The sequence below is a fragment of the Hyla sarda genome, chromosome 12, assembly GCF_029499605.1.
Source record: "Hyla sarda isolate aHylSar1 chromosome 12, aHylSar1.hap1, whole genome shotgun sequence".
NCBI classification, from domain to species: Eukaryota; Metazoa; Chordata; class Amphibia; order Anura; family Hylidae; genus Hyla; species Hyla sarda.
In genome coordinates, this window is record NC_079200.1 from 62683636 (window position 1) to 62696882 (window position 13247).

Below are 13247 nucleotides of genomic sequence, written 5' to 3' on the forward strand. Positions count from 1 at the left end.
CAGCGTTCAGACCCCAGGCGATCTAAAACTTATTCCCTATACTCCTAGGGGATGTTTTTCACCACAAGACATTTTGTTCCGAATGCTTGCATTGGAGCGACGGGGTCGTGATGTCACTACCACGCTAATCGTGGCATCACGCCATCACGCCACGCCGTGGTGTGGCGTGACATCACGGGAGGGGGGCGTGGCTGTGACATCACGACCATGGCCGCCCGCACCAAACATTCTACACTAATGTCAGGTGCTGCACAGAAATTGCGGCGGTCCCCAGTGCCGGGACCCCCGCGATCAGACATCTTATCCCCTTTGGATAGGGGATAAGATGTCTAGGGGTGGAGTACCCCTTTAAGACTGGTGGGGCTGGGATATGTCATCAGGACAACTTGATGACTCCTTGTTCAGGCAGAATGAAAGTGCTGACAGGCTCCCTTTAAAGAATTAGAGCCCTTTACCATCATGGTCCCTATGCAGCTGTACTGTCTTTCCATGTATCATTTCCACCCCTGATTGAACTAAATGGTGGAGTGAAGCTGAGTTGCAGTACCACATCCACCATGTTGGAAAGCCATGCTTTTCTGATTATATACCATCTCTAATATAATAGGTCACTCTTATACCAACACCTGCTCATTACAAATTGAGATGACTAAAATCCATAGCAGATCGCCACACTGCATCATATTGGCTCCAATGGGACCTGCAACAGATAATAGTTCAGAGGGTCAGATAAAACAAAGTACTGGAGTTACAAAAACAGCGCCACCCTTGTCCATAGGTTGTGTCTGCTATTGCATCTCAGCTTAATTAAATGGCGCTGAGCTGCAGTACCACACACAAGCTTTGGACAGCAAATGGCTTTTTCTTTTTTTAGTTAATCATATACAATCTCTTTAAGACTTCATGCATGGCAGGTACAAGACAAAGCGGAGATTAATAAATACTTTTCTCGACTTGTAATAAACTTGGTAATCGGCTACCGGGAGCCCCCACTGGGAGAATCATTCATCTCTTCCCCATTTAATAAACAGTCTAATACTTCAAAATGAAGTGCTCCCTTATAACAATAACTCCCCAACTCTGCATTCGGCGTCCTTTGTGTCTTCTTAAGCCTTTTAGTCCGCATAATCAATTCTCATTTAAACAGTCCATTCTTTCAAGCCGCTGGCTCAAAACCAATTTGTTGCTTTTTTTTTTTTTTTTTTTTTTTCATAAAGTTGGTTTTGGATAAATTATTGGATAAATTATTTCCGACATAAAACTATGAACTCATGGAATATAAGAACATCCCAGTCCTTCCCGCTGGTAGAAGGAATCTTCTAAGACTATCTGCTGCCTCCTGTTGTCTTTCCTCCATCTTCAACTGGAGTCTGACTAAAGAAGTGGACCCCAACCAAACTGAGGGGGACTTGATTTGATTGGATAAGTAAGGGGTGGTATTAAAGGGTTGTTCAGAATAAGAACCATATGGCTTCTGTCTTCCAAGGCAGTGTCCCCTTCTTTCACTGGGTTCTGTGTTGTTTTACTTTTGCTGCAATTCCACTCTCAACCTGTATACAGATATGGCACTGTTTTGGGAGAAAGCAACCATGTTTTTCTCTACTCCATGACTAGTGTTGAGCGGAATAGGCCATATTCGAATTCGCGAATATTCGCGAATATATGGATGAATATTCGTCATATATTCGTGAATATTCGCGTATTCGTAATATTCTCGATTTATTTTCGCATATGCGAACATTCGCGCTTGCGAAAATTAGCATATACCTTAATTAACATGAGCGAAAATTCGCATATGCAAATTTTCGCATATGCGAAAATTCGCACACCGGTCTCACACAGTAGTATTAGAGCCTTCTTTACACCACACAAGCTGGAAGCAGAAAGGAATGATCACTGTGATGTGTACTGTGAAAAAAAAAATTAAGTTAAAAAAACAAAAAAAAAAACGAATATTCGTAATTACGAATATATAGTGCTATATTCGCGAATATTCGCATTGCGAATATTCGCGAGCAACACTATCCATGACCACTCTTTTTTAGTTATTAGTACATGCTTGAATTCCTTTTATTTAAAGTAGCTCCTCCTTAGAGCCCATTCACACGACATAATTTCCTTAGTGGAGAAATCAGGTTAGAGAATGATGGTTTAGGCTGCATTCACACCTCGTTTTTTACATACGGGTGCCGAATCCGGCTGGGGGAGGGGAAATTGGGCACTCCCATACCCCAGCCAGATCAGCCCGTGACTCCATTTACTTTAATGAGCTGACCGAAGTAAAATGGTGAATCCAGTCGGCACAGTTTTGACCCATATCCGGTTTTGGACCGGACCTAAAACCGTTGTATATTACGGTTTTAGGTCTGGTCAGGAAACAGCATACGGGTCAAAACTGACCCGACCGGAGTCACCGTTTGACTCCAGTCGGCTCATTAAAGTAAATGGAGTCATGGGCTGATCCGGCTGGGGTACGGGAGCATCCGGTTTTCCCCTCCCCCAGCCGGATCCGGCACCCGTATGTTAAAAACGAGGTGTGAATGCAGCCTTAGTGGATACACTGTATGGACAAGGGAAACAGTAATGGAATAGGAAAGTATACTATTGTCACCAGTGTCAGGCATATATCCTTTAGTTATAAATGCAAAGTAGCAAAAAGACAGAGCCACCTATTATATCTAAAATAGACAATGCATGATTTAAGTTTCCCATAGAGAAAGGAGGTTAAATTAGATTCTCCTCAGCTCCACATCTGTCCACAGGTTGTATGGGGTATTGCATGTCAGACGTAATTACGGCAGTGGGGCAATGCTGCAGTACAACCCGCAGACAGGTATAGTGCCATTTCTGTAAGAAAGCAGCCCTGTTTTTCTCATCCGTATAACTGTTTAAAGGGATATTCCAAATATATGTTTTATATAATATATGTTACAACCATGATCATAGTATAATGAATATATCTGCAACTTTCTGATATGCCTTATGTTTAAATTTCTTCACCATTCTTAAGATATCTGCTAGCTGTGAGTGAATACAGTGATCCTTCAACTTACAATGGTCTCAGCAGGGGTGTATCTATAGAGGTAGCAGTCACACCAGGGCCCTGGTGTCTAAGGGGGCCCCAAAGCACATCTGCACCATAAGAGACCAGTATTATAATTGGCATATGGGGCCCTGTTGCTGATTTTGTATCGGTGCCCAGAAGCTACAAGCTACGCCTCTGGGTCCCAGGTTACAATATTTTCTAGACCAGACTCAACATACAATGCTACGGACAGTCCAGATCTGCGAAATGTGTCAATGGCTGGAAGAACTGACCAATCGGAATGGGCATTCACTGGTAAAACACCTGTATTTCTAAAGTGCATGCACTGACTGGCTGTCAGTACAGGGAGGTACTACACGTTTTGTACTACTCTTTACCTGTGCCAGGGTTAGCTGCTCCTTTGGACACCAGGTGAGAGCGGCTCCATGTTACTTTTATGGGGCACTATACAGGACCCTGAAGAAGCTCCATAGACAGTGATTTACAGCTTCCAGCAGCTTTTTTTCACTTTTATATGTAAGGACTTGTCAGGACTTGTAATAATTTTTCTATAATCCTTACTTTTTCCTATTGTTGGCTTCAGAACCAATTACCAGGTTTCCATAGAGTTATAGTCTCAACATACAATGGTTTCAATGTAGAATGGTCATCCTGAAACCGATTAATATTGTAACTTGAGGGACCACTGTACATTTTAGCAATGCTGCTGTAAAACAGGCCTGGGAAAGATAATAAACAATAGGGAGGACCATCATAGGCAGATAACACCATATGCATGTGAATAAAGGCCTCTGATACCGGGGTGCCAATAAAACAAAAAAACATAACATTAACAATAAAGATAAATAAGGAAGCGTAAGTTAGAATGTTCCCCTTTTCTGACAGCAAACAGATTTCTTCAAAATGTTAAAGGAGATGTCCGGTGCCCACTTTTTCTTATTTTATCCGTTTCGGGCTGAAAAATAAAAGAAAACAAATTTTCTCTTACCTGCCTAGGCTCCCCCGGTGCTCCGGTACAGGTGTTCGGTCCCCGGGCTGTATTCTTCTTACTTCCTGTTAGCCCGGCACGTAACACGGAGCTTCAACCTATCACCGACCGCAGCGATGTCCCGCCTCGGCCAGTGATAGGCTGAAGCTCCGTGTGACGTGCCGGGCTAACAGGAAGTAAGAAGAATACAGCCCGGGGACCGAACACCTGTACCGGAGCTCCGGGGGAGCGTAGGCAGGCAAGAGAAAGCTTACTTTCTTTTTTTTTGCAGCCCGGAACGGACACAATAAGAAAAGTGAGCACCGGACATGTCCTTTAAGAGTTCAAAATAGTGTATAGTATACCGTCAGAACAGGGTTTTCATCATTCAGCAGCTGGAGAGCCACAGGTACGGGAATGATAATGACATAGCAAACTGTAGCAACCATTGTCAGGCAGATGCTGTAAAAACAAATAAATCATAGGAACAGGTCCTTGAACACTGAACTCTATGAACTAAACAAGGAGATAAATCAGTACCTCGTACCTTTTTGGCAAAAAATTCAGGTTCTGCTTTTTTTTAAAGGAAATTTTGGTATTTAATGTCCCTTTAATACATGAAAACTAGAATGCTCAAGTTTCCATGATGATCAAGGGAACTATTTTCCCAGGTCTGTCATTCAGTTGTGTCCCGTATGTCACTGTGATCTGATGCTTTCCATCTCAGTCGTCCTCCAGCCAGACACAGGTCTGTGATTTGTAGATATAGAGCAGACGCCAGCTGAACCCTGACTAATAGAAAGAGATGTGAGAAATCCGATCTCCAAGATGTATCCTCACTCTTCATCTCCAGTATTCCTTCTATAGCCAAGAGTAACAAAAAATTCAATTTTCTCACAATTCATTCTAGCGGCAAATCCCGTGTTGCAATAATTTGATTTAATTCCAGTTTAAAGTGATGAAATTGCAGCCTTTCCACACTTATCCCACTTGCTTCCTTCACACTTTCATATAGGTGCAATGCCCCCTACCCCCCTTTGGGTTATTATACAATTTCATAAAGTATTCTTTACAATTTGAAAGAAATCATAGACTTTTTTGTCCCATGTTATGTTAAAGAAATACATGCTTGGTTTTACAATGTATATATGTATATAGATCCTACATGAAGTGAAGCTATTACACGTTATGTGGTGGCTCCAGCTATAGGTTTTGCACCAAAGGGGTTAAAATTGGGTAATGTACAGAAACAAACCAAGTGATATACAAGAACATGAATTACTATATGCATGATAGATGTAGAGGAGGCCACATAGGTGGAATATTTTCCTATCTTTTACTGCTCTCCACTAGATAATCTATTATAGTAATGTAACAAGTAGCCTATGTCATCAACATAATAAGGATATTGCATTTTGAGGCTCCAAATTTCCTGGACGTGGTCCCAGACAGCTCATCAGAATGCAGATATAGCAGTTCACATAGTGAAGCCAGATTCCATGACATCACTGCTCCTTACGTCTATATATATATACTTACCCATATAGACAGGCAGGGTCAGTTATAGGAGGTGGTAAACTGGGTAACTGCTCAATAACCAGACCACCCAGGAACAGCATGGGACCGGAACATACAAAAACTTTTACTGCTTTAGACCACCAAGGAATTTACCAATAAACTGATCCCTATATAGTCATTGCATGTCAGTATTAAATGGACACTAAATGGCAGTTTTATTTGGGCAATGAATAGCTTTATTGTGTGTGAATTTTATGGCAGGATTATGTGGGCATTATATAGGAGTATTGTTTTTTATACTGTATGAAGTTATTACATATTGTAATCTATTGTGGACATTATAGGGAACATTACATGGCTGGGTAAAACATTTAAGAAAAAGTGCATATGTATTTGGCATGCTGTTTTACCATAACTGGAAGGACACTATTGTTTTTTAACTTCCATGATGATCTAGGAAGCCTCATTCTGTTCTTCTCCTTTATTCCAGGTGTCGTGGTCATTGCCTTTGTCGTTTGCTGGCTCCCATATCACGTGAGGCGCCTCATGTTTTGCTACGTACCAGAAGAGCTTTGGACAGCGTAAGTAAAACTATATCAATGCTCAAAGAGAATAGCCATATAAATACTTAGACAATACCCTCAGTAAACACCTAACTCAACCTCAGTATCTACACTGAGCTATGACATTGTCAATGTTCTGTAGACTTTGAACAGTTTTCTTCAACCTGCGGGCAGAATTCAACCCCAATCATCCACGGATGGCCTCCACCACAGCTTGAGAGCCACATGTGGCCATATAGACCATGTTGTTTAACAGAGTGTGAAAAATTTAAAATAAGCTCATCCTCTTAGCTTCAAACCATATATCCGCAATGAAATCAGGGGAGGAGGAGGCCCTTGGATAAACTTTGGGGGGCCCACTTTTCACCAGTGGAGTTCAGGCCCTTTGTGAAAACCAAATAAAGAAGAGGTGGACGAGCATGCATATGACATCTATGTGAGCCGTAGAGGCAACTTTGGACATCAAAAGAGTGAGCCATATGCAGGAGCCTTCGGATGGGAAGGTTTGCTGAAAAGCCATTGGAGAACGATGTTTTCCTGGGAGGTTGGGCTTTCAAAGGCGAGCATTTACATTTTTTCCATTTCTGTATGAGATTTCTCTCACTCACTTTCTCTAGAACTGAAAGTGGCTCAGAGCTTCAGCTCCCTCCAGTGCACCAGCTGCTAACTGAATTATTGATCAGGCTATGCGGTGCTGGTGTTAGTGGTATCCAAACTTGGAATATCCAGCTGTTGCAAAAACTCCCAACATGCCCTGACAACCTCAACCTATAGACACCCTACAGTTATGAACCACCAAGCCCAATAACTTCTATGAATTCTGCCCATTACCATTGGCAAAGACCAAATGGAAGGTCAAATATTGAAAACTATAAGGTGCAACTCAAAGCAGCAGCCAAAGCTAGGCTCTGTCCTCTCCATATGACTAATGTTTATTAAATCCACTTAAAAGAACAATGACTAAGAACTGGCAGCACTGTCAGTAGATGCCCATTTCCCAGTACACAGTGCACACTTGTTACTGGGTTATTAGCATTGATGACGGGTGAGCAATGACCCAGCAGTCAACACCATATCGAAACCAGTTGTACACATGCCAAATATCCACTTAAATATTTAATTTGCTTACATTCATATTGGAATTCCTGAATTTTTTATCCCTTTATTACAGGAAGATTACATGATCATGAGTTCTAAGTGCTCAGAGATTTGGAAGAAAGTAACAATAGTACTGTAACTCAGCAAAGTAGCAACTAAAGGAGGCTGTAATAAAGCTGCATGTCCATACTTAATCCAAAACCTGTGTGGCTCCACTGAACAAACTTTAACTCACTGCAGGACATAGGGATTTTTAGGTATATGGACAGTTGGAAAGGGATACAACAGGTCCAGTCTGAATGAGGCATTAGACTATATTGTAGAGAATACAATACAACTTGAGGCATGCAATACTGTCACACAGCCTGTAGCGGTCACTGGCTGGCAGGCAGGATGGAAGAAATTAGTCTGGGCATGAAGGGTGGGTGGCAGAGGCCCACAAGGTCCACCGGGACATGGTTCTGTCCCAACAGAAAAACTTTGAGCATGAGTCCACCATGCCCTATAGATTGTAGATTTGTTGGTAATTGTGGTGGGATCTATCAGTAGTAGTATAAGCAATAACCATGTTTTTTGTTGTCCACAGTGAACTTCACGACTTCTACCACTACTTCTACATGCTCACCAATGTCCTTTTCTATGTGAGCTCCACCATCAACCCAATACTCTACAACTTGGTGTCTGCAAACTTTCGACAGATATTTGTTTCCACCCTCAGTTTTTTATGCCCACCATGGAGAAGAAAGAAAAAGCACCCTGGTTTTACCAGGAAATACAACAGCATCTCAAGCACCAACCACACATTCTCCACCCAGATCACCAGGGAGACTCCATACTGAAGACAAAGGAAAGACGTCATCCAGAACTTCCATAACTTTGCCTCATAAGATCTTCTTCAAGTCTGTGGTTCTCATTATTGAGAGTGTCTGGTGCATTAGTTGCCGAAACATAAACCTTTCTCATTTCTCTTCAAATTATACATTTAATCCTTTGCACAAAACTGCAGCCTGCAGAAGCCATGATGTCCCGACAGTCCTCCACTGACCCGTGGATGCATGAAATATAAATATAAGACACTTAACAGTGATTTTTAAGACAAATATTGCACTGGTCATTATGAAGATGGTGGATGTTCTATTCTTATTATATATTGTTGTTTACATTGAGTTGGGGTTATCGCATATGAAAAGATGCTCTAAACAGAGCTTTCCCACAAGACAGAGACTATTGACTTTCTTCTCATGTTTGTTCATTTTATAACTATTCAAGATGGTTGGAACTATGATACAGATACAGTAATTGTATTTTACCATTGATATTGGTGACAACCAATATGGCTGCCATTTCAGCTTCCAAAAGGGTTACCTTACAGTTTTTCAAGTCTCCCAAAGGGGAAGGGGGTTGGTGTAGTATTAAATGCTTACCATGTAACACATGAGCATAAGTCAGGGTCCTGGGACCCATTGACAAGCCCCCAACAATGACATGCCAGTAAAAGTCCAGATTTTTTCACAGGGACAAAGAGGCCTTTAACCCCTCAGACAGGGCTTTGGTACGACTGCAACCTTGAAACCTCTTCTATATACACCCATGATGAGCCAGCTAGTAGCTCTGGCTTAGATTATCCTGAGCAGGGCCTTTTATTTAAGTCCATATGCCAGAATAGCGCATAAGGGTTCTCTTAAACCTCTTTCACTAAGCATTGTTGGCTCTAGAAAAGCTTATTGTCAATTATATTGGGGCTGGATTAGGGTTGGCACCTTCCCTGGAACTTTATGTAGTCCCAGCAATGATATGGTGATATTTAGTAGTGTTGAACTTTTTGACATGTTCCATATTGAGCCAGGGATGTTTAGGAGGGGGGGGGGGGGGGGCTGATAACAATTTTTTTTGTTGTTTTATTCAGTAGCCCAAAGGTTTCAAAATGTTTTTATTTTTTTTCATGTGCCAAACAATTCAGGGTGAAGGTGGGAGGTGAATACATTTTTTGTGTATTATTTGACAAAACTTTTTAGAATGTGCCATATCGACCCAGGAATGGAGGAGGAGAGAGGAGATAGGGAGAAAAAGATACACAGAGTGCGCTCCTAGTGAAGACCGCTTTGGTGGAAGGCAAAAAATGAGTAATATAGGGTCCATACCCTTAGGTGTTGCGCTAAGGTCACAACACCTACAGTGGCTTGTGGAAGCAAATTTGCAGGATGGCCGCCAAGGGGAACTCCTGGAGATGACGTCAGTCGGTCTGGTGTGGATACATGGCAGTATAAAGTGGAAAAGCCACTGGTCCCGCTGATTAAGATATGTATCCTTTTTGCTAAGAAATAAAGTATACATATCTTAATCAGCGGGACCAGCGCCTTTATTCCAGGGGAACACTTTTCCACTTTCTACTGCCATGGAGGAGGAGAGGGGAATTGTTTGTACATTATTTATGAAGCTTTTATGTTGTAGTTGAGTGTAGTGAAGTAAACCAAAAAGGACTGTGTGTTTCTAAACCTGAGAAAGCCGCAGGCAAAGATGTTCTGTCAGTAACACACGGACAGATGGTGATAGGGATCTGCTGTATTTGCCGTACCAAACCATCCATTACAGTGAATGTCAAGACTTCATAAATAACAGCTGACGGAGTAAGAGAGGGACCGCTGATCTGCACCCTCCTGCATCCACTCTGCAAATACTAGCGGAAAAATCCATTTTGATACAGTAAACAGCAAGCATAAGAGCAGAAGGACAAGAACACAAATAGTTTTGGGGGAGGGGGTGTACCAAGGCAAATATCAGTGTAAGGTATCCTTTATTATTGCATATTGTAAGTGGTGATGATAATCTCATGCTTTATGACAGCGACCTCCCACCTGTGGCTCCCACACTGTTGCAAAACTACAACTCCCAACATGGGGAACAGATCCAGCCTCATGTTCGACCTGTGCAAGCCACTTAGCTAGAGCATTTAAGTGAACACAGGAAACGCAGCTTTAGGGAAAGGTCACATTAGGGTAAGGATGTACAGTTTGCAGTATGTGGATCTGCACGAGTATTAGCTCCATCGTCAATCAGTGGGGATAACTCTGCTTTTCTACGCGAAATCTGTAGCAATATGAAGCATGCTACTTTTTTTTGTAGTTGATTGACTGCAATACTTAAGCCCCACCCCTGAGGAGCCTGGGAATGCCCATAAAATGGCTATGCTTGGGAATTTTATAAACACCATTTTATCACCCAGGCAACATGATTGTCCCAGCAAAGTTGGGAGAGATAGCAATCATGTATGCTTCCCTCCTGACCAAACAAAAAGGCAATTGTATGACAAATGAGGGGGGGGGGGGGGGGGAGTATGCATGAGTTCTGCCACGCCACCTAAGGTTAGCCCTGCCTAGTTGTAGTTTTGCAAAAGATTGCCTAAAGGTTAGAGGCCAGTGCTTTTTGGTATGTCTACCTACCTCCTGCTTTAACCAGCATGTACCCTTCATGTGAATATTGAAAGAAGTGGCATAAGCTTAAAGTTGGCTGGAAAGATGAGATATTTTTATTTTTAACCCCCCCACCCCAGTTACCCCTGACTTATAGTGTAACACCAATGCCATTTGCTGTTAACAGTTGTGAAAGATAAGCTTAAAGTGTAATTCCAGACAAAGATATAAAACTCCTACTACAGTGAGAAGTGTAACATCAGTTTCATTCATGTCACTGGGGCCAGTAATATAGTAGTCATGTTCTTGTCACTAGGGGGGCAATATTATAGTATTTTATCCTTGTTTGTAGGGGGCAGTATTCTTGGGATTATATTCTTGTACATAGGAGACAGTATTATAGTAGTTATATTCGTGTGTGTGTGTGTATATATACATTCAGTATTACAGTAGGTATATTGTTGTACATAGAGAGCAGTATTATATTAGTTATATTTTGTATATAGGTGCAGTATTATACTATTTTTATTCTTGTACATAGGGGGTAGTATTATATTAGTTATATTCTTGTACATAAGGGCACTATTATAGTAGTTATACAGTATTCTAGCAGAGAGCAGGTAGTATTATATTGTAGATATGTTTTGTACATAGGGAGAAATATTATAGTAGTTATATTCCTGTACATGGAGGCAGTATTATAGTAGTTATATTCTTGTACACAGGGGCAGTATTATAATAGTTATATTCTTGTACATAGGGGGGCAGTATTATAGTAGTTATATTCTTGTACACAGGGGCAGTATTATAGTAGTTATATTCTTGTACATAGGGGGGCAGTATTATAGTAGTTATATTCTTGCGCACAGGAGGCAGTATTATATTATTTTATACTTGCTTAAGGGGTAAAGGAATGACATTGACACTTAAACACAAATTTAACATAAAAAGGGGGGGGAAAAATCACTGATAATCTCTGGAATTGCACTTTAAGCATTTTCCCAAACGATGATTATTATATTTCATTTGATATTGGGATATTAATAACATACGTATCAGTTTAAGCTATGGTAAGATTTTTGTTTCAGGCCTATTTGGGGTTATTCCTTTTTTTTTTTTACATCTTCATTTAGCTGTGGAATTGAGAAGACTCACATTGGGAATGGATGGAGAAGAGCCTAAAATAATGAGTTGTGGTGTCTGGTAAACTTGTCATTACAAGGAGCGAGCGATTTAACCAATACAGATTTGTCTTGACTACTGATTTCCATAGTGGTTATCTGGGCCTGGCGCTCTCTGGTTATGCCTCCACTGTACAGATCCAACCCTGTAATCATATGATATTTATATATATATATATAGTTGTGATCCTCCGTGTTCTATTGTCTGTGACTTTTGCTTGCATTTTAATACTTGCACTTTATTCTTTTACCTGTCCTCTTATTTATGTCAGAACCGGTTAGTCTTGCTGTTGTTAAATATGTATGTTCAGCGTCCTGTCTAATAAACGGGAGATGTTTGTAAAGGAACTTACTTGAAGGAGAGATTTTTCGTGAAGAATAAATCTTTTGCTAAATGTGTGCATCCTGCTGTGAAACTTCCATATGTACGCTACCGTGAAGTGTAGACACATTGATCTCCCCATTCAGTGAGCTTATACCTGCAGCGGTGAACGGTGAAAGGCTTTAGTAGTGAGAGAGAATACATTTTGTATACATTACACTACAACATGACAATAATAGAAATCTGTTCTCATTTATACATAGAACACTACAACCCCCAAGATGATCACAGTACTTTTTTTTATTTCTTCTATATAGAAGCCTACGCCTACCATGATGCAGCTCCTGTACAGGAAGGCTACAACCCCCAACATGACCATAATACAGTTGTACTACATTCTGTGCAGAGAACACTACAATCCTTAAAGGGGTATTCCAGGAAAAAATATTTTTTATATATATCAACTGGCTCCAGAAAGTTAAACAGATTTGTAAATTACACCTATTAAAAAAAAATCTTAATCCTTCCAATAATTATCAGCTGCTGAAGTTGAGTTTTTCTTTTCTGTCTGGCAACAGTGCTCTCTGCTGACATCTCTGCTTGTTTTGGGTACTGCATAGAGTAGAAGAGGTTTGCTATGGGGATTTGCTTCTACTCTGGACAGTTCCCGAGACACGTGTCATCAGAGAGCACTTAGACAGAAAAGAACAACTCAACTTCTGCAGCTCTTAAGTACTGAAAGGATTAAGAATTGTTGATAGAAGTCATTTACAAATCTGTTTAACTTTCTGATGCAAGATGATATATAAAAAAAAAGTTTTTTCCTGCATAACCCCTTTAACATTACCAAGCACTGCACATGACTATAATAAAATATTACCGTATTTTCCGGCATATAAGACAACTTTTTAACCACGTAAAATGTTCTCAAAAGTCGGGGTTATCTTATACGCCGGGTGTCGTCTTATACGCCGGGTGCTGCATTCAGCCGGGACACCCGGGGTATGGATTATCAATACCCCGGGCATCCCAGCCGAGATTAATTTCCCCCGTCACATTCGGAACATCCCTGTGTCCCGAAAGATCTTTTCGGGACACAAGGATGTCCCAGTTATCTTTCTGCGGCCCCATGTTATCTTTAA

The 13247-nt window shown here is 41.0% G+C and overlaps 1 protein-coding gene across 3 annotated transcripts in view; it reads left to right on the forward strand.

Annotated features, from left to right (window-relative positions):
• NTSR1 (neurotensin receptor 1) overlaps window positions 1-12131 on the forward strand; it is a 220864-nt gene extending 208733 nt beyond the window's left edge. For all 3 annotated transcript variants that reach the window (XM_056547878.1, XM_056547879.1, XM_056547880.1), the window contains 2 exons: window positions 6022-6112; window positions 7779-12131. In XM_056547878.1, the coding sequence (XP_056403853.1) occupies window positions 6022-6112; window positions 7779-8031 (344 nt within the window). In that variant the 3' untranslated portion in view covers window positions 8032-12131. The remainder of the gene's footprint in view (window positions 1-6021; window positions 6113-7778) is intronic.
• The last annotated feature ends 1116 nt before the right edge of the window (window positions 12132-13247 follow it).